Raw genomic sequence first — 21,313 nt, 5'->3', positions numbered from 1 at the left:
AATGTCGTCATGGGGGACGCCTGGGTGGCTCGATGGTTAAGCATCTGCCTTTAGCTCAGGTCATGATCTCCAGGTCCTGGGATCGAGCCCGGCGTAGGGTTCCCAGCTCTGTGGGTAGTCTGCTTCTCCCTCTCCCTCTGCCTCTCCCCGTTCTTCTGCTCTTTCTCTCAAATAAATAAAATCTTTAAAAAATAAAAATGTCCTGAAAGAAAAAGTTCCAGATTAAAGAAAACTAAAGAGATAAGACAACTGAAGGAAGCCTGTGAGGAACACCTCACTGGCTCAGTCAGTGGGACTCTTGACCTCAAGATCGTGAGTGAGTTCAAGCCCCATGTTGGGCGTGGAGGCTACTCAAAAAAAAAAAAAAGGCAGAATGCAATCCTTTGGAGACGATGAGAAAACAGTGTACATTTAAGAATTGTTGTTTTGCTATAAAACTAATCAGTGTTATAGTTTGAATAAGTGTTACAGATTAGATAGTATTTATTGATGTTAATTGCCTGATTTTTACAGTTGTACTGTGATTATGTTAATGCATTTTTAAAGAAATACATAACTAAGTATTTAAGGATGAATGGTTTAGGTTGCAAATGGTTCAGGAAGAAATATATTTAGAGAGAATGTTGGAACAAATGGTGTAAAATGTTGACATGAGAATCTAGACATCTGTGTAGGATGTACAGAAACTTTATTTTTTTTTAAGATTTTATTTATTTGACAGTGAGAGCGCAAGCAGGGGGGACGCAGAGGGAGAAGTAGGCTCCCCGCTAAGCAGGGAGCCCGATGCAGGACTCCATCCCAGGACTCTGGGACCATGACCTGAGCCGAAGGTAGATGCTTAACCGACTGAGCCACCCAGGTACCCCAGAAAGTGGGGGTTTTTTGCAACTTTGTTGTAAGAATGAAATAATTTCTGGGGCGCCTGGGCAGCTCAGATGGTTAAGCATCTTGCCTTCGGCTCAGGTCATGATCTCTAGGTCCTGGGATCAAGCCCCATCTGGCTCCCTGCTCAGTGGGGAGCCTGCTTCTCCCTCTCCCTCTGCCTCTCCCCTTGCTTGTACTCTCTGTCTCTCTCTCTCTCAGTGAATAAAATCTTTTAAAAAAATGAAATTACTTCAAAATAATAAGAAAGAACAGAGAGAGGGGCACCTGGGTGCCTCAGTTGGTTAAGCTTCCAATTCTTGATTTCAGCTCAGGTCTTGATCTCAGGGTCGTGAGTTCGAGCCCTGCATTGGGCTCTACCACAGGGTGTGGAGCCTACTTTAAAAAAATATTTGTTTTAAAAAAAGAGAGCACAGAGCAACTGGTATTGAAGAACCAGAAAAAGAAAAATAAATCCATGGACGTTATTTACAACAAAATAAAGTGAGGTGTCATACGTAGGGACAAACTACCAAAAACTGTAATACCTGGGTAGTGATAGCATTTTTGGAGGAGAAATTGAAGGAAGCAACAGGACATCTGGCAGTACCAAAAGAGCCAGCAGTTCTTTCTAGATAGCTTAGAGGGTGTGTTTGAGAACAGCTAGAAATCAGTAAGAGTGGTTTTATGAAACTAGTCAGTCAATACAGAAGTTCTGGAATGATGTATGAAGGGTCTGGCTGGATCAATCAAGAGAGAGAAACCACACAGTAATTTGTACAGGGAAAGTACAGGATTGGGGTAATGAGCAGTTGGCTATATAAGGGACAGCCAGTAACCCTAGGGCTAAGATAGAGTTTGTTAGAAAGGGCTTAGTGGTGGTTCACTGAATGACAGAACAGTTGCTCGGCTGCTTCCAGGGAACATGCTGAAAATCTGCCCTCTTGAATACTTGGTAGAGCTGTTCAGATATCACTCTGCTACAAAACCACTCAAGTCAAAGCTCACTTGCACTTTAGAACCTGGCTTAGCAGGAATGGGTGCTGCAGGAGCCTGCTGAGTAATAAGCACATTGGAACAAGAGGCAGAAATCTTTTTCTTGCTCTCTACTGACAAAAAAGTTAACTTGCCAACTGGCAAATGGAAAAATTTTAAGTGCCCGGATACATTTACACAGAGCAGTCAGAAAGGACGACTTTGGAACTAAGAAGCAATAAGTTGATAAACAGCACTGAGTACTATCATTGTTTATGTTAACCAGCCAATATATTGCCCTTCTAGAACGTAGACCCTCAGTGAACACAACACAATTGGAAATAGGATCCAGATTGAGTTGTGGAGGTGGAAACGATAGAGACGAAAGAGAAGGTTCAGCTAAAAGGGAGGGAGGAAGGTAGGGATGACATCCAGGACATGAAAGAAACTAAGCCACCATATTTTTGAACACTATGAAAACAACAGAAGAGGGGCGCCTGGGTGGCTCAGTTGTTAAGCGTCTGCCTTCGGCTCAGGTCATGATCCCAGAGTCCTGGGATGGAGCCCCGCATTGGGCTCCCTGCTCAGCAGGAGGCCTGCTTCTCCCTCTCCTACTCCCCCTGCTGTGTTCCCTCTCTCGCTGTGTCTCTCTCTGTCAAATAAATAAAATCTTTAAAAGAAAAAAAAAGAAAACAACAGAAGAGAGCACTCTAAAGCTTGATGTCAGAAAAACTGTCTTGACCCACATTCACAAAAACTAATCATGTAAATGAACATAAAGGATCAAGAGAATAAGGAACAGAATAACATCCTCACAGACAGTGCAAAGTATACCTGTACAGCATGTCCACAAAACAGATAAGAACCATTTTAAAATTTATTACTACGGTGTTAAACTACTTTAAAGTTTAAATGATACTAAGGGGCGCCTGGGTGGCTCAGTTGGTTAAGCGTCTGCCTTCGGCTCAGGTCATGATCCCAGGGTCCTGGGATCGAGCCCCACATCGGGCTCCTTGCTCAGCGGGAAGCCTGCTTCTCCCGCTCCCCCTGCTTGTGCTCTCTCGCCCTCTCTGTCAAATAAATAAATAAAATCTTAAAAAAAAAAAAAAACATGAGAATAATCTTTTTTTTTTTAAGAATTAGAAGAGGACAAAAATTTTTTTTTTAATTTTATTAGAATGAAGAGGGGTGGGGGAAACAGGGAGAGGGACAAGCAGAGTGTGCTGAGTATAGAGCCCAATGTGGGGCTCGATCCCATGACCCTGAGATCATGATGACCTGAGCCAAAATCAAGTCGGACGCTTAACCAACTGAGCCACCCAGGTACCCCAGAAGAGGAAATTTTTAAGTGAGGAAGAAACAGATTAAAAGAGTTCAGGGAGGCAAAGTGAGTTAAGTGTCTGACTTGGTTTCCGCTCAGGTCATGATCTCAGGGTCATGGGATCAAAACCCCAAGTGAGGCTCTGTGTTCAGCAGGGGAGTCTGCTTGGGATTCTCTCTCCCTCTCCCCATACCCCTCTCTACCTTGTGTATATGTGTTCTCTTCCTCTCTCTCTCAAATCTTTTTTTTTAAGTTAGAATTGAGGGGTTCATGGCTGGCTCATGACTCTTGGTCTCAGGGTCGTGAGTTCAAGCCCCACATTGAGGGTAGAGTTCACTTAATAATTTTTTTAATGTATCATTATTTTAAAAAATAATAGACTCAAGTGAAAAAAGAGTACCCTTTGAGCATCAAGTCCCAGTGACTATAAGAGAAAGAAAATCAGACATTGACAAAGTTTTATAATAGAAGTCAGTGGAATAACAATTACAGTACTCAGAATGTTAGCCAAAGATTTTATACCCTATCACCCTTCAGTTATAAAAGTGGGTGGCTCAGTCAGTTGGGTTGCTGACTTTTTTCTTTTTTTTTCAAGATTCTATTTATTTATTTGACAGACACAGCGAGGGAACACAAGCAGGGGGAGTGGGAGAGGGAGGAGCAGGCTTCCCACGGAGCAGGGAGCCTGATGTGGGGCTCAATCCCAGGACCCTGGGATCATGACCTGAGCTGAAGGCAGACGCTTAACCATCTGAACCACCCAGGCGCCCCTCTCTTGTCTTCCTTCTTGTTTAGTCTCCCTTTGTCTCAAATTTTTAATTACTCCTTTCCTGATTTCTAGCACCTTGAGTTGAGATAGCACGTTCTAGCACGTTGAGCAGATGCTCAACGACTGAGCCACCCAGGCGCCCTGGGCTGCCGTCTCTTGATTCCAGCTCAGGTCATGATCTCAGGGTTGTGAGATCAAGCCCCCCATCAGGCTTCGCGCTCAGCAGGGAGTCCACTTGAGATTCTCTCCCTCTCCCTCTGCCCCTCCCCCCACTCAGGCTCTCTTTCTCTCTAGAAATGAATAAATAAATCTTTTAAAAAATAAATGTCACAAATACCAATGTGTAAGGACTTGGAATATTGTTCCCAAGACTTTTCCTGAGGGAAGTACTAGACTAGAAGCTGCAGACAGTGAAACTAACCAGAAAAATATAAAGGAAGAGTGGTAAATACTAAGTATATGGTTAACTGTAGAACTAAAAGAGTTAAAAAGAGAGTTTAGCATGTAATAGCTATGGGCTCTGACAGTCTAGAAAAAGCATAACTTCTTAATGGGAGAATGGGGAGAGCCTGTAAAAAATAACATTTTATTAGTCATATTGGTGGTGTAATGTTGTTATTGTTACCCTGACACTGTTGTATGCAGTATGGGATAAAGTGATTGAATATGATATTCTATACCTTTATCCTTGAGCATCAGGATTCTTGGCATAGAAAAAAGGAAGTATAGATACAAGATGCCTGGTAAAAACTCAAGTTTCTCAGTATGAGTTAGAAATATCAATAAGAGGTCATGATATATTTTATCTTTGAAAATAAATATATATTTGCAGATTCTGTCCACTGAAAAGATCTAAGAACAGTGACCACCCCCTTAGCAATTGGCATCCCTAATGCCCAGATTGTGGTCTTGAAATACCGTTTCTGGACAGGATATTTGTAAGATAAGCTTGGAATATTTTGTCATACTACATAGCAAAGAAGTAATTAAAGACTACTACGGTTGTATGAAAAGGATTCAGAAGCCAAATTGTTGAAGAGGTTCCCACTGGCCAAATACAGATGTTTCATGCATCAAAGATATTAACTGATTAAATTTGTGAGTTCATAGTGATACCACCTTAGAAACAAGCATGTAGTCTACCTTTCCCCATGAATTGTACCACTAAGTCACCAAATAAATGAGAGGAAGTTCCTTTTTATGGAAGTGTACTAGCTAATAGAGAAGGAATGACAAAACTGTAAGATCATCGTTTTGCATCTTTTAGTGAGTTAATAGTTTTAGGCCATGAGCATTTATGTCTCCGCGGGAAGCCTGCTTCTCCCTCTCCCACTCCCCCTGCTTGTGTTCTCTCTCTCTCAGTGTCTCTCTCTGTCAAATAAATAAAATCTTCAGGGGGCGCCTGGGTGGCTCAGTCGTTAAGCGTCTGCCTTCGGCTCAGGTCATGGTCCCGGGGTCCTGGGATGGAGCCCCGCATCGCGCTCCCTGCTCAGCGGGAAGCCTGCGTCTCCCTCTCCCACTCCCCCTGCTGTGTCCCCTCTCTTGCGTTCTCTCTCTTTCTGTCAAATAAATAAATAAAATATTAAATAAATAAAATCTTCAAAAAATTTTTTAAAAATTTAAAAAAATGTTTCTGGTTTGGCAGGTAATATTCTGTTGGCTTAAACTGAGTGAACTGAGTGGTGATTACAAGAATTTTTGCCCATTTGTTTTATGCAGGTTTTTTTATCTGTATTATATTTTACTATTTTTAAAAATCAGTGGAAAGAAATAGAAGATACCATATAAACAGGGGCAGTATCTCTGAAAACCCTGAATAGAATGTGACTAAGAACACAGCCTATTACAACAAGAAAATACAGCTTTTATCCATGGGGCCTCCCTCTACCTATACTTTTCCATCGAGAGGAGTGTATTTATCAGTCCTTCATATTTTGTCCCTAACTTTTCCATTTACGTGGTGAGTGGTTCTTCAATATGTATCTGTGCTTGTTCTATACTTGCGGTTCTCACCTTGATGGATTGAAAATACACACCTGCTGGGGCCCATCCCTAGACATTGTGATTCGGAAGCTCCGTAATGGAGTCTGGGCATCTTTCTGTTGTTTAATGTTCTATGGGTAATTGTGCTGAAAAGCCATTTTCCTACTCTGTTACCATATTGTAAAATTTGGGCTTGGACACCAGTGTCATACCACACCTCTAGTTGTTAAGTCCAGTTTATTGCTCTTAACACTTTTCCATCCTTCCCCCTCATCTCTTTCTCTCTCCCTGTTACCTTCATTATTCTCCTGAACTATGGAATTGGTCTCCTCTAATGGTCTCCTAGTTGATGTTTAAGCCTCTCAGATACATCCTTAAAGCTGCACCAGACTGTTATAAACTTAATGATTATGGATTATGTTTACTGCATGAGAAATGATCTTCAGTACCTACAGAATAAAATTTAGTCTCCCTAAAAAATCTGGCTCTTGCCCTACTTTGCTAGACATCTCTTTGACCACAGAAAGGTCCCCTCCTTCCCTAGTACTAATCATTCTGAACTTGGCGTACATACCCTATCGGAAGATGCGAACTTGCCCATTTAGTCTGTTTATTTAAAAAAAAAGTTTTGGGGGGCGCCTGGGTGGCTCAGTTGGTTGGGCGACTGCCTTCGGCTCAGGTCATGATCCTGGAGTCCCGGGATCGAGTCCCACATCGGGCTCCCTGCTCAGCGGGGAGCCTGCTTCTCCCTCTGACCCTCTTCCCTCTCGTGCTATCTCTCATTCTCTCTCAAATAAATGGATAAAATATTTAAAAAAATAAAAATTAAAAAAATTAAAAAATTTTAATCCTCTTATGTTAAAGGGAATGAAACCCAAGAGAGCCTAAGATTAATACAAGATCTATTGATTTAGCATTTCAGTATTTTCTGCTTGCTTGTTGATTCTGAATACAGCGTTAAATATGTGCTGCTGATAATTATTAGATAGGTTCCATGGTGATGACTACTTTGTGAAAAGTGCCAAAATGATAAGCTTTCTCTGTCAACCATTTATATCCCTTTTTTCCTAGCCTTCTTTGAATCCCGAAGCTGGCAAACAGAATCAGCCATGCAGACCTATTGGGACCCCTTCTGGAGTGTGGGGTAGGTGGATTTGCCATTTTAAAGGCACAACTTTAAATTTTTCTTAGCATGGAAAGGAGCAAAAATTCTTTATCTCTTTTTTGTTTCTTTTTTTCTCATCTCATCCATTTGCACATGGTAACTAACACCTATTCTCTCTCACTGTGCCCACCCAAAATACCCCTGAAATGTAATGGTAGTGGAGTCATAATACAGATAATGGAGAGCTTGTAAAGCCCTGAATTTGAAAGCAGATTTTAAGCAAAGGGAGAATTATCTAAAGCTTATGAGAAGTAATGTTTAATTAACATCACTAATTCATTTATAACAAAGTGAATTTTTTGTGTTATAACTGTTTCTTAAATATTTGGTAGGCAAATATAGTGGTATTTTCTAAGCATTCTTTCATATTAGTAGATAGTCTTCCAAAGTGTTCTTTGAAAGGCTGTATGATACCACATCCTGTAGAGAACTTTGTTCAGCCAGGTTCCAGTTGTTGAGGGTTTTTTTGTTTAAGGGTGTTGGGGGGCAGGTTTGGCAGTTACAAATGTTGCTTGTAGAGGGCAAGGTGAAAACATAAATACACACAATTATGTGTACATGTTGGGAATAACTAGCCTTATAAAAAAATTAAGAGACAAATCAGTGTATTTCTTAAAACCTGATCTGTAGTTTTGGAATCGTTGGCATTTACAAATGAGACTCTCCTAGTCCCTACATTAATTCAGTAGTTAGGCATCTTATTGGGAAGGCTTTAATATATCTAAATACTGGTTTTGGATCTTGAATTATAGGATTAAAGGTGCTTGTTGTACCGTTTCCCCTTTGTTAATAGTGTAAGGCTTTGCTCCACTTTGCCTCATCAGAAGGTCCCAGGGTAGCCTCCTTTCCCCAGTTTCCACATCTCTCTCCACTCCCATGCTGACAGGAACTGCCATACTTGGATATATTCTTGATTGGTGTGTGCCTGAGTGATCACACCATATACTAGACAAGTTATGCCCCTGAAGGACTACTAACATCTTTGGGCTTCCTGGTTGATTTATGAATTTAGCTTCATATGCAGCCTTTTTCCTATAATTCCCAAATAGTGTCATTTTTGAGAATATCTGTTAAATGCACACCAAGAAATGTTTGTTCCTCAGTTTCACCTGTCCGCTGTTTTTTTGAAAATGAGGACTTCATATAAACTGTGCTACGTATTAACCAATGTTTGACATTCTTTTGTCTCTTCACTATTGTATTTCACAGAAAACCCACCTAGTGCCAAGCAACCCTCCAAAATGCTAGTCATCAAAAAAGTTTCCAAAGAAGATCCTTCTGCTGCCTTCTCTGCTGCATTCACCTCACCAGGATCTCACCATGCAAATGGGAACAAATCATCAACCCTGGTTCCAAGTGTCTATAAGAACCTGGTTCCTAAGCCTGTGCCACCTCCTTCCAAGGTATGATTTGGAATCAGCGTAAGAACCTTACATAGCAGAGGTTTGGGAATAAATCAGGAAAAAATTCAGTAAATTTATTTTTTCCCATTGAGTCATTCACCAGATACTCATTTAGTACCTAATATATGTATAGTATTTTACTCTGTCTCCAAACTCTCTACTTCTGCTAATTGGACTTTTAGTAGGCTTTCTCATACTCATTAGCTTCATCTCATAAACTTGCTTCTTCTGATTTGCTGTTTCCATTAATAGCATCAACATCCATCTGATCACTTGGCTGATTATCTAGATTGGCTTCTTCTTTCCTCCTCCTCCTCATCACTCATTCCCTGTACCAAGCAGTTATAAATTCCCTGTCACTTATTCCCTCTATGATGTCCTATGCCCTTGTCACCTCCCATGTACTATTGTAATGCACCCTTTTATTTCCTCATCTCTCTATATTCATCTTGCACAAGACTGCCAGAATGATCATCCTAAGACAATTTGAATGTATGACATCCTTTCCTCAATCACTTCAGCAGTCCCAAACCATCTATAGCAGGGTTTGGTAAATTTCTTCTATAAAAAGTCAGATAATAAATATTTTAGGCTTTGCTGGTCACCTATGACACTAGGTTTTTGTTACATTTACCTTTCTTTTCTTTCTTTCTTTCTTTTTTTCTTTCTTTCTTTCTTTTCTTTCTTCTTTCTTTCTGTTTTTTGTTTTACAATGCTTGAAAAATGTAAAAAGTGTATTACTAGCTCATGGGCCATATAGAAACAGGCCTCTGGCCCGTGAGTGTTCCTGACCAACCCTGATCTTACAGTACAGTGTCCGAACTTCTTAGCAGTGGCATGTATAATTCTTTATAGTTTAAGCCTAATCCATCTTTTATATTTTACTACCCCTTCTTTCTCTTACCTGGAAAATTATTCATCCTTCAAATTCACGTTGTCATTTTGGGAATCCTCTTCTATCACACATATCTTAAGATCTCATTAATCTTTATATCTATGTTTGAATAGCACTCTTGTCTCTTATCACAATATCTATAACACTTAGTTACATTTATTTCCCCACTTGTAATCTCCTTAAGGGCAGCCTTCAGATCCTTTTCATATTCGTATCCCTAGCACCCTCACAAAAGCACCTAATAATTGCTTTAATAAATTCTAGCCACTGTACAGAAGTAATTAGAATTTACTTCGTGGGGCGCCTGGGTGGCTCAGTCATTAAGCATCTGCCTTCGGCTCAGGTTATGATCCCAGGGTGCTGGGATCGAGCCCCGCATCGGGCTCCCTGCTCTGCGGGAAGCCTGCTTCTCCCTCTCCCACTCCCCCTGCTTGTGTTCCTGCTCTCGCTATCTCTCTCTCTGTCAAATAAATAAAATCTTTTTTTTATTATTTTTTTAATAAAATCTTTTTTTTAAATGTGTTTTTTTTTTTTTTACTTCATTATTGAGGAAAACCAGTGAGCATTTATTCATTTTCCTCTGTGCAAGCACTGTGTTTGGTGGTTCTGAGCAATACAGGTAAGTACATTAGTCATGACTATCCATGAGCTGAAAGTCTAATTGGAATAATAAGATATAACAACATGAAAGCTCATGTGATGTGTATGAAATAAAATAGTAACAGATGGCTAATAATAAATTCTAGACAGACTTAGAATAACTAAATGAATTAAACACTAGTGTTCAGTTCAGATTATGACCATCAAGGAAAATTTTGCTGAAAACTTGTCATTTGAACTGATCTTTGGAGGATGGTCCAGATTTGGATAGGCAGAAAAAAGTCTGGAGAGTATTACACATCATTAAGAGAAGTGGTAGTTAAATACAAATTCTGAAACCAGAAAACGCTGGCAATATTTGAGGGATAGTGAATGATCATTTTAATTACTCCTGGGAGCACTAGGGAAGTATCCAGACTAGGGGTCCTTATCCTATTGGTAACGAATGAAGCTTTCAGGGTAGATAAGATCTCTAAGGAAGAAGAGTGGAAGAGTAAAGAATGGGAAAATAAAACGTGGAGGAATATTTAATAATTTATAAATATTAGGAAAATACCGATATAGTCAGTAGGACTAAGAAACTGTAATTCAGACATCAAAAAAATAGTATACTATCACAAAAATCTGGGTTAGGTGAATTTAAGTTAGCAACTGGGGTTGTCAACACTTGGTACAGTTGCTGCTGACAAGTTGATGAAAATAAATGAAAAAAAGGGTTTTGACCTTAGCAGTTGTAAAGGTTTAGGTCACCTTTGAGTTGAGGTTTTAGGAGAGTAGTGTAGGGATGAAACAAGATTTCAGGGGATTCTGGAATTATGTGGGTGGAAGTGGAGGTAGTGGCAATTTTGAGACTTGATAGTGAAAGGAAATAGAACATAGGTGGTGGTAAAGTTAAGTGAAAGGATGGAGAAAATCTGTAGGAAGAAGCCCTTGTAGTATACTTGAAAGAGGTCATTAAAGAATCGTGACCTAAGGAAGAAATGAGTAGGAATAAAACTGATAAGTGGAATTTTCTTTGAAAGGGTTTAGGATACTTGTTTGATGTAGAAGAGAAAGAATGTGAATTTAAGTCAAGAGAGCAACTACTATCTAGGAAACAGTATAGCATGGAAATTAACAGCAGGGCTTTGGAGTAGTGTCCACTTTGCACCTCCTTTGTGATACAACCGTGGACAAGTTTCTTAAGTTCTCAGTTTTATCATCTATAAAATGGAATAGTAGTACCTATCTTTTAAGGTTTTTGTGAGATGTAAATGAGATTTTTGAAGTATTTAAAACTGGCATATAGTAAGTGCTAATAAATTACAGAGATTATTATCAACACACTTTGTTCTATTCCTTAAGAAGTTTTATAAGTGTACTTCATTTGAAATGTCTGTAAGCATTCTGTTAAACCATAGAGAGTATAAAAATGAGTTAAAACAGTATGTCCTCAGACACCTAAGAAAGCTTTTGAGAGTGAAGAAGTGGCAAGTACAGAACTCAGGACACAGAGCTGAAGATTAGTTTAGCTCTGTTGTGTAGGACTATCCTAGTCGAGGATGGAATGAAAATAGGAAAACTAAGGTAAAGGCTGTGAATGTCCTTGCAGAAGGTAATGAAGCCTGAACAGGGATGATGAAAGTGGGCAGAGAACGGAGGTGGTGAAGGCACACAGTGGGAAGGAAACAGGACACCGCACATTCTTCTCTGGGAAACAGATAACTATGGAGCCATTCACTGGAGTTAAGAGAGAAAGATCAGTTTTCAGGAAAAGTTGATGAGAGTGGTTCTGCACGTGTGAAATGTGAGGTATCAGAGGAAGGAAGAGGTGAGATGACTGGGATTTATCCAGTCATTTTCTTTAGGCATTCAACGGTTATTACAAGTGAGTATCACTAGAGGTACAAAATAAATCTTAAAGAGTTTGTTATCTAGTAGAGGGACAGATAGAAAAAATAAATGTTCTCCTATGCATGTAGAGGGGGGTCCTCAGACTCTTTTTATAGATAAGGTCATATTTGAACTGGGTTTTGAAGTGGAAAAGGAAAGACTGGCCATGTGTTGACATCCTCCTATGTTCCAAGACCTTCATTAGGCCTTTTACATGTATTCTATAACATTTACTCCTCTAATCCTAGGACGGCAAGAAATTATGTAATATAAGGTTCCATAACTAATAAAGTGATGGAGTCAGGACTCTTAAACCAGGTTTGTCTGACTTCAGTCCAGAGCTCTTTCTGGTGCTTCAAACTGCCTCCTATCCTGAAGGATTAAAAAGGAGGGAGGAAGTTGAGAATTCAGGTCAGACTATAATTTTCAGCAAGTTATTTAGTTTTGCTAAACTTACATAAAAATTAATTGGAGCTAATTATATCTGTCACATAATTGTGGTAAAAGAATGAAATTAAAGTTTTTTGTTTTTTTTTTTTTGAAATTAAAGTTTTAAAAGTACTTGGAATATAATAGTGGCACATCTTAAGTAGTCAGTAAATAGTAGTTTAGAAACAGTAGGAGGGGCGCCTGGGTGGCTGTTGGTTGAGCATCTGCCTTTGGCTCAGGTCGCGATCTCAGGGTCCTGCGATCGAGTCCCACATCGGGATCCCTGCTGAGTGGGGAATCTGCTCCCTCTCCCTCTGTCCTTTCTCCACATGTGTTCTCCTTCCTGCTCTCTCTCAAATAAGTAAATGAGAAGATCTAAAAAATAAATAAATAGAAACAGTAGTTCAGGGCGCCTGGCTGGCTCAGTCCATGGTGCATGTGACTCTTGATCTTGGAGTTGTAAGTTCCAGCCACATGGCATAGGGATTACTTAAAAACAAACAAAAAAACCAGTAGGAGTTTGTTAGGGAGCAAGTAGATGGGGCTTTCCAGGCAGAGGAACCATTGTTACCAGAAAAAAAAAAAGGAAAAACATGCCATGTTTGGGAAAAGACAAATGATTAAGTATGGCTGGTAATTGGGAATTGGTGGGGGGGAAGTATTAGTTAAGCCAGTCCAGTCATGGAGGTCTCTCTTTTTTTTTAAGATTTTATTTAAGAGAGAGCAGTGGGAGTGAGAGAGCACAAGCAGGGGGAGCAGCAGAGAGGGAGAGAGAAGCAGGCTCCTCACTAAGCAGGGACGCGGGGACCCTGGGAACATGACCTGAGCCAAAGGCAGACGTTTAACCAACTGAGCCACCCAGGCGCCCCCATTCATGGAGGTCTTTATAAAAACTCAGAGGTTAGAGGTAAAGGTACAGTTTTACATATTTTCTACATGGTTTCAACAATTTAAATGATTAAGCAGTTATAAAATAATTGGTTTTTCTGATGAAGTTAACGGAGAAACAGATAGATTATAACAGAAGAACACTGAGGCTAGAGCTCTGAAGAATACCTGCATCCACTGAAGGGAATCCAGAAAGGAAAAGAGGACAAGTTCGAAAAGATGGGTAATAGCAATCTCTCATTCTCCAAAAACAGATTTTTTTTTAAGAATTTATTTATTTCAGAGAGAAAGAGAGCATGAGAAGGGGGGAGGGGGAGGGAAAAGCAGACTCCCTGCTGAACAGGGAGCCCGATGCTAGACTCAATCCCAGGATCCTGGGATCATGACCTGAGCCGAAGGCAGATGCTCGACCAACTGAGCCACCCAGGCGCCCAGATTTTTTTTTTTTAATTAAGAGCTGGCCTTGGAATATAATACAACGACAAGATTTTTGGTTATTTATTGAAAATAGGGATAGAGATGAGTATTACAGAGAATTGATAGTAATAATGAGCAAGTATAAGACAGCAGATACTGACTTATGCAGAAAAGTTAGGCAATAAGAGGGTGATGGTATAAAGGAAAATAAATGTTTGGGTTTTTTTCCCTAGCTTCAGTAAGGTAGCTTAGCATGTTTGTAGATAAAGGGGAAGAACTTATTAGAACAAAGGAAGAAATAAATTCTGAAAGGAAAGAGAATGAATAGAGTTACTGAAAACCTGAGTAACTGAAAATTAAGATTAAATTGGAATAAAGTTGGGCAAAGATACAGGTATCCTGTTGCATGTAACACTGTCTGGTAAACTTTCCATACTACTATGGCAAAAACTCAAGTGTTGGAGTGTCCTGAGGTGCCAGTGTTAAAGACAAAGCATCTGATAAACCGTCTACAGCTCTGCGGAAGCTGCTGGGGAACTGTCATCTTTGATAATGAGCCTTACGTAAGCAGCCATCTTTAGGTTTGCATCAGTGCAAGAAAAAAAATTAATCTCCATTCCAGTTGGGTCGTTGTCTCTTATCTGCTTGCATCTTCTTTTTGGAGGCATTGCAAAAAAACAATACTACATATTACTTGAGTAACCTTAGACAAATTGTGTAACTTTCTTAACCTTAGTGTCATTTTTTTGTAAAAAGTTGACATAGTTATACCTGACCGGGTTAAGAATGAAAACAGTATGACAGCCATCTGATAGATACCCAGTCATATTAATTTCCTTCTTAAAGCCTGCCTCTTTAATACCAACAAAGAAATTCTTTTCACTCAGATCTTTCCTTTTTCCTGGCAGTCTCTCAGTTCTGATTGTTTCATTCTGGGAAAATGGACATTTTTCACTTGCTTCAGCCTCACTCCATTGATGTGCTGTTTTCCTGTTTTCCTCAGGTAGTGTGATTGACTCAAAAAGAGTCGGGTGTGCCTGGGTGGCACAGTCAGTTAAGCATCCAACTTTTGGTTTCTCCTCAGGTTGTGATCTCGGGGTCATGGGATCAAGCTCTGCATCGGGCTCCACACTGAGTGCGGAGTCGGCTTGAGATTCTCTCTCCCTTTCCTTTTGCCCCTCCCACTTCTGTGTGTGCTCACTCTCTCAGTCTCTCTCTCTCAAATAAACAAATCTTTAAAAAAAAAAAAATATTCTAGTTGCACTACAGTGCCCAATCATAATTGGGATCAGGGCCAGAGTGACAGAATGGGCCTAGACCCCACAAGGCCAAGCAAAGAAGGGACCAAACCAGAATTGTCTAGCCATTTACATTGCCCACACTGGCCTAGAAGTAGCTTCCTGTCATTGAAGTTCTTGGAAAATAACTTTTTTTTTTTTTTTAAGAATCAAGATTACATCAGAGGTTAACAAACGTGCCATAGAAAGGGAACACTTTAGGGTCAAGTTTGGGAAATGCCACCTCTCAAATTCACATGTATAGTTAAATGCTTTGGGAAATAGCATAGTAAAGAAACCTGTTGAAGTTTATTCATCTCCACATCTCCCACACTTACTAAACTAGAGCTCTCTTTTTTGAGAATACCATTAATATCCCATGGTACTTCTCATTTCCATCTGCTTTTTTCCTTCAAGTGCCTAACCTCAGAAAGAGGTATGCATACCTCCCAAACATGTTAAGATGGGTAAGCTCTAGGAACTCATGTTCCCACATAACATTTTATTCTTGCTTTATGTGATCTTCCAGGCTGAGCTTCTGTCTCCATACTTGTTCTGACTGATTTGTTTTTTCTTCCCATGTAGCCCAGTGCATGGAAAGCTAACAGAATGGAACACAAATCAGGATCCCTTTCCTCTAGCCGGGAATCTGCTTTTACCAGTCCAATCTCTGTTACCAAACCAGTAGTACTGGCTGGTGGCGCAGTTTTAAGCTCTCCTAAAGAGGTGAGTGAAGATAAGGCCAAGCAGCCTTTTCTAAAATTGCTATTTCCCATTTACTTATACTGAGATACATGGTGTGACATGTAAAGCTCTAATTCCATTTCCTTTGTAGCTGTGTTTAGCTTAGAGTCGTTTCTTTTTTTTTTTTTAAGATTTTATTTATTTATTTGACAGAGAGATAGCTAGAGCAGGAACACAAGCAGGGGGAGTGGAAGAGGGAGAAGCAGGCCCCGCCGAGCAGGGAGCCCAATGTGGGGCTCGATCCCAGGACCCTGGGATCATGACCTGAGGCAGACGCTTAACAACTGACCCACCCAGGTGCCTGCTCAGAGTCATTTCTTTACTGGTAATTCGCATTTGCATCCAAAGATGGGCAGTAGCTGAGTGGAGTAGTTGCTCAGTAGTAGACTGGGGTCAGCCTGTGTTAGACTGGCATAAAAGATCAAAGAGGTGCTGTATAAGCCATACAGTCTGAACTGCAAAAACCCTGGAAAGCTGTGGGTTGCCTGGGTGGCTTAGTTGGTTGAGCATCTAACTTCAGCTCAGGTCATGATGCCAGGGTCCTGGGATCAAGCCCCAGTCGGGCTCCCTGCTCATCGGGGAGCCTGTTTCTTCCTCTCTGTTCCTCCTCCCTGCTTGTTCTCTCTCTCTGTGAAATAAATAAAATCTTAAAAAAAAAAAAAACCTGCAAAGCTGAAGTCTGTTTATTTTAATGAAAAGGATAGTTTACTTTAGGTAAAAGAGTGGTAATTAGGCTACCAGATTCTGGAAATCAGTACCATGTAGAAGTGACCCAGAGAATCCCAGTTCTTGCATCTGCTGTCAGGAGCAACCTATTTGTGGTATTTGCCCAGAGTCCTTCCAGCACTACTCCTCCAATAGAGATCAGCTCCTCTCGCCTGACCAAGCTGACCCGCCGAACTACCGACAGGAAGAGTGAGTTCTTGAAGACTCTAAAGGACGACCGGAATGGAGACTTCTCAGAGAACAGAGACTGTGACAAGCTGGAGGACGTAAGAGCATAAGGCTTTTCTGGGGCAACATAGGGGTTTTCCTGTGTTGTGTATGTCCTTTTTTAAGTCTTTAATTGGTCAGTGCTGTAAAAAATTGGTAAATTATAGAAGCTTTCATCAGTTAGGATTACATTTAATTGCAATATAAGAAAATCTGACAAATAGAACCACAAAACAAAGAGGGGTGTTTTTTTTGTATCCCACAACAGGAAGGTTAGAGGTTGCAGGCTAAGCAGGTAAGCTCATTGGGATTATCAGGAAACTTACAACTTTTGGTCACCTTGGACTGGGGTAGTTACGGACCTCTATTACTTCCCATCCGTATTCTGGTTAGGGAAAGGACAGGGAGCCAAAAACCTGAAAGGGGATAATGTCCCTTTTAATAATGCTTTCTTAAAAGCCACACCCTGCAATTTCCAGGAATACAACATTGGCCAACTATCAAATGGCAACTCCTAGCTGCAAGGGACTCTAGAAAGGTGAACTTTTTAAAGGCTGAGCACAATAGTTTTTTTAGTCCAAATTGTTAAGCCTAGAGCATTGAAGCTGCGTCAGTATCTAGTAGCGTCTCCCACCATTGACATAACCTAAAGTTAAGATCCTGACCAGTTGGTATACTTGAGAAATCTTAGTAAGGTGAACAAGTCCTCATTTTTAAATGGGGAAAACCTGTGGGCTGAAGTTGTTTTCTGGAAAGCACATTTCCTTGGTTCTGACTCCTTAATCTTGTAGATTGTGTATCTTGCCACAAAGGGTCATTGAACCAAGTGTGTCCTTCCCTTCTTTCAGTTGGAGGACAACAGCACCCCTGAACCAAAGGAAAACGGAGAGGAGGGCTGTCATCAGAACGGCCTTAGTCTCCCTATAGAGGAGGAAGGGGAGGTCCTCTCACACTCCCTGGAAGCAGAGCACAGGTGAGTGCAGATCAGATCACAGGGCATGCTGTGTATGGCCTATAAGGAGCTTGAACATCCTTAAGACATCCCAGATGGAGTCTGGCCTACAGAGAGAAGTGTTCATGGGCCATAACTTGTTCTCTCTTTATGCCCCAGCTTGGCCTCTTGCCCACTGGACATTCCTTTACAGATTTGCCAACTTTTTCACAACTTTCCTCTGTAAGGCTTTCATTTAGTTTAGTTTCAGACTAGGTTTATAACTCCATTTGCAGAGGGGAACCTATTTTCTAGGACCGTTTCTTGGACCCTCCTAGCCCAAGTGAGCCTTTATAAGACCCCTTTAAAAGGCCTTGGGAGGCCATGCCTCCCCACAGGTGGAGCTTGTTCTTTAAATGAGGGCCTTGAACATAGAGCAGCCAGCTGTTTGGGACACCTGGATGGCAGATGGGGCCTGCCATGTGTGGCAGTACCTTCCTAAAATGAAGTTCCTGTCCTGAAGAACTTTAGAAGTCAGCAAAAGATCACAAGAGTATGAAGGAGACCATGGTGCCAAGCTGATCTGCTTACTAGAGACAAAAGTGAGATTTTTTTTTTTAAAGATTTATTTCTTTGAGAGAGAAAGAGAGTGGGGGGAGGAGCAGAGGGAGAGGGAGAGAATCTCAAGCAAACTCCCCACTGAGCGTGGAGCCCCGTCATTTGCACAACCCTGAGATCATGACCTGAGCCAAAATCAAGAGTCGGCCGCCCAACCATCTAAGCCACCCAGGCACCCCAAAAGTGAGATTTCAGGGTGCCTGGGTAGCTCAGTTGAGCGTCTGCCTTCAGCTCAGGTTATGATCTCAGGGTCCTGGGATTGAGCCCCGCATCAGGCTCCCTGCTCCGTGGGAAGCCTGCAGCTCCCCTTGCTTGTGCTTTCTCTCTGTCAAATGAATAAATAAAGTCTTTTTTCTAAGAGATTTCTTCTTCTGTTTTGTCAGAGAGGGCCCTTGCACTTTGGCTCTTATGCAGTCTTATTTTCTGCTGCTTCTCTCTCCTCTCTGTAGCTCTTATACTCTAGAAAGAGCAACTGTGGAGATCCCTCATTTAATTCAGACACCTAAGTAGCCATAATTAAAGCTTATCCCACTGGGGAGGGGCACTTGGGGGTCCTGGAATTGGGCCTGTGTCGGGCTCCATGCTCAGCAGGGTGTCTGCCTGATTCTCTCCCTCCCCTCCTCCCGCTCATGTGTGCATGCATTCTCTTTCTCTCTCAAATAAATAAATTAAAAAAAAAAAACATCCCACTAGGGAGAAAAGAAAAATCCCAAGTGGGGTACTGTTGCCCCTGGGCAAGTAAGTTTTCTCTGGAAAGTTGTGGGCTTTGCACTTATGCTTAAAGATGTCGTATTTTCTTTGCCTGACCTCCCTCTACCAGGTTATTGAAAGCAATGGGATGGCAGGAATATCCTGAAAATGATGAGAATTGCCTCCCCCTCACAGAGGATGAGCTCAGAGAGTTCCACATGAAGACGGAGCAGGTATGCCATAAACCTTCCCTGGAGATCTGTTAATGACTAGGAGAGAAAGGAACAGGGCAGTGATTGCCCTTAGAGAGCCTGTTTTGTGTGAGAGAAGGGACCTTGGAAAAGAAAATAGAAAGTAAGTTGCCATAGTAGAAATACAGAAGAGCAAATCAGTGCCTAGGCAACAGGGCTCTCCAGTAGTGGGTACAAAAACTGGGTCAGTAGTTAGCAGATTCCAGAAAGTAGTATGTTCTTTCATCCTGGCAGCTCTACCCCCTTATAGAACCACAAGGCTGTGTTCCAGGGTTATGGGCTGAGCCCTGGGCCTCTAGGGAAGCAGGCTTATTCCCACCGCCTCCAGCCCTGTGGTTTCCCTCTGATACTCTGGCCTGAGCCAAGAAACTACCTCTGAATTTATCCAACAAGTGGTTCAATGCTTCCTCTGAGTGAAACACTGCCAGATCCTGAGATTTATAGCAATGAACAAGGTAAATGGAGTCTACAAACTTCATGGAGCTTATATTCTGGTGGTATTTATATTTTACTTAACACTTATTTTTATTTATGGTATTTATATTTAAAGCACAAACTAAGTCCTATAAAGAGAAATTACAGCTGACATAAAGACTCTGCTATTCAGAACTATTCTCTCAATCGTTGTCATCACCTGAGAACTTGTAGAAATAAAGAATCTGAAACCCTGCCTACTGAATCAGAATCTGCATTTTTAAAAAAGATCCGTAGATGATTGATTTGCACATTAAAGTTTGAAAAGCACAGCTATAAGAAATCTTGGATCTCTTAGAAGGGCCCCCTCTACATTCTGCCTAGAATTGAATACCTGCCTTTTCCAGGTCCCACTGCCAGTGTAGTCTTTGACGGTTTTCTTTTTTCTTTTCCTGCTAACCATAGCTGAGAAGAAATGGCTTTGGGAAGAATGGCTTTTTGCAGAGCCGCGGTTCCAGCCTGTTCTCCCCTTGGAGAAGCACTTGTAAAGCGGAGTTTGAGGACTCAGACACGGAAACCAGTAGCAGTGAAACATCAGATGACGATGCCTGGAAGTAGGCGTATAAATGCTCACAGATCTGACCCAGTAAACTCAGCTTGTGTGTTTAGGGAGTCTACAAAAGAAATCGTTCTTTTCCTTTCTTCTGTTATTGAATCCTTCATGCACAAGGGAAAATAATCATATCCCAAAGAGAGAGCAATTGGTTTGTTTAGCTTTTATTGTTGTTCCTCCCTGTTATCTGCTTAATAGAAGTTTGTGTGATGGGAAAGATTTTTTAAATACACACACACACAGACACAGTATCTATGGGGCGACACACGGGTGGGAGCTGCCCGTGCAGAGAGGGGAGGCTGGTCAGCCCAGCCCTTGGGGCGCTCACCCCCGTGCTCAAGCAATCATTGTCAATGACAAAGTGACTATTGAAGTTATAATTGTATTAAATTAATGCTAATAATCTGGATATTTTATTTTATTTTTGGCTGCTCGGGTAACGTTAGCCCATAACCAAGCATACATGGTTTTCTTCTTTCTTTTTTTTTTTTTTTCCTTTTTTGGGTACAGCTGTAAAATATTTGGATATAGGAAATGTGTTATTCTTGCAGCCTTGATATTCAGGGTGGATTGTAAAATATAAATTTTTGTGAGATTTCAAAGATTAAGATTATTTTGATAACATTATTTACAGATTTAAAAGAATGTGGTTATCACAAGTCTGTTGAGGGGGAAAACTACTGCATAAAATAACTAACTTGGAATAAATATTTTGCATCAGTTTCGATCGTCTTGTGTAAGAAGTATATTTCCTTTAAAACTAGATGAGTGGATTCTTTGAGGGATATACTTTTAGAAGTCTTAGGGAAATCTGAATTAGACATAGCTGTTTCTCCTTTTAGCAGATACTTTTTTGATGCAGAAAAACTTGTGCAATAAATTATCAGTAATAAAATCAAAAACCCAAGTTTCCTTCCTGAAACTGATTTTCACTTGCCTGGGTATTTACCAGTGTGCATGTTTTAAGGAAGGTTCTGTGCCTCAGTTTTCCTGCTAAAGAGGAACATGGGAAAGGGTTTGAGCCAGTGCTGTGACCCGTGGAGGGTGACCAGTGGTGACCAGTGACCAGTGGGGGAGGCAGTTTTTCATTCAGCATACACTTCCCCAGCTCTCCCTGTATGCCAGGCATTTTGCAAGGCTCAGGGGGTGCAGGGAATGCCCAGCCCAGTAGAGAAGAGAATAAACAATTATATTACAAAAATGAAGCCTTTGGGCCAAAATCTGATGGACAAGTAGAAGTTAAAGTAAGCACACACTGACACTG

General features: G+C 41.0%; 1 protein-coding gene across 2 annotated transcripts in view; it reads left to right on the top strand.

Annotated features, from left to right (window-relative positions):
* GPBP1L1 (GC-rich promoter binding protein 1 like 1) overlaps positions 1 to 20,947 on the top strand; it is a 59,153-nt gene extending 38,206 nt beyond the window's left edge. For both annotated transcript variants that reach the window (XM_027604651.2, XM_027604643.2), the window contains exons 6-12: positions 6,981 to 7,053; positions 8,284 to 8,477; positions 15,441 to 15,581; positions 16,433 to 16,591; positions 17,381 to 17,505; positions 18,902 to 19,004; positions 19,902 to 20,947. In XM_027604651.2, coding sequence (XP_027460452.1) covers positions 6,981 to 7,053; positions 8,284 to 8,477; positions 15,441 to 15,581; positions 16,433 to 16,591; positions 17,381 to 17,505; positions 18,902 to 19,004; positions 19,902 to 20,054 — 948 coding nt within the window. In that variant the 3' untranslated portion in view covers positions 20,055 to 20,947. The remainder of the gene's footprint in view (positions 1 to 6,980; positions 7,054 to 8,283; positions 8,478 to 15,440; positions 15,582 to 16,432; positions 16,592 to 17,380; positions 17,506 to 18,901; positions 19,005 to 19,901) is intronic.
* The last annotated feature ends 366 nt before the right edge of the window (positions 20,948 to 21,313 follow it).

This window comes from Zalophus californianus, chromosome 4, assembly GCF_009762305.2.
Source record: "Zalophus californianus isolate mZalCal1 chromosome 4, mZalCal1.pri.v2, whole genome shotgun sequence".
In the NCBI taxonomy this organism is placed as follows: Eukaryota; Metazoa; Chordata; class Mammalia; order Carnivora; family Otariidae; genus Zalophus; species Zalophus californianus.
The sequence above is the reverse complement of the archived record's forward strand: the minus strand, read 5'-3'. Positions and strand labels throughout refer to the sequence as shown.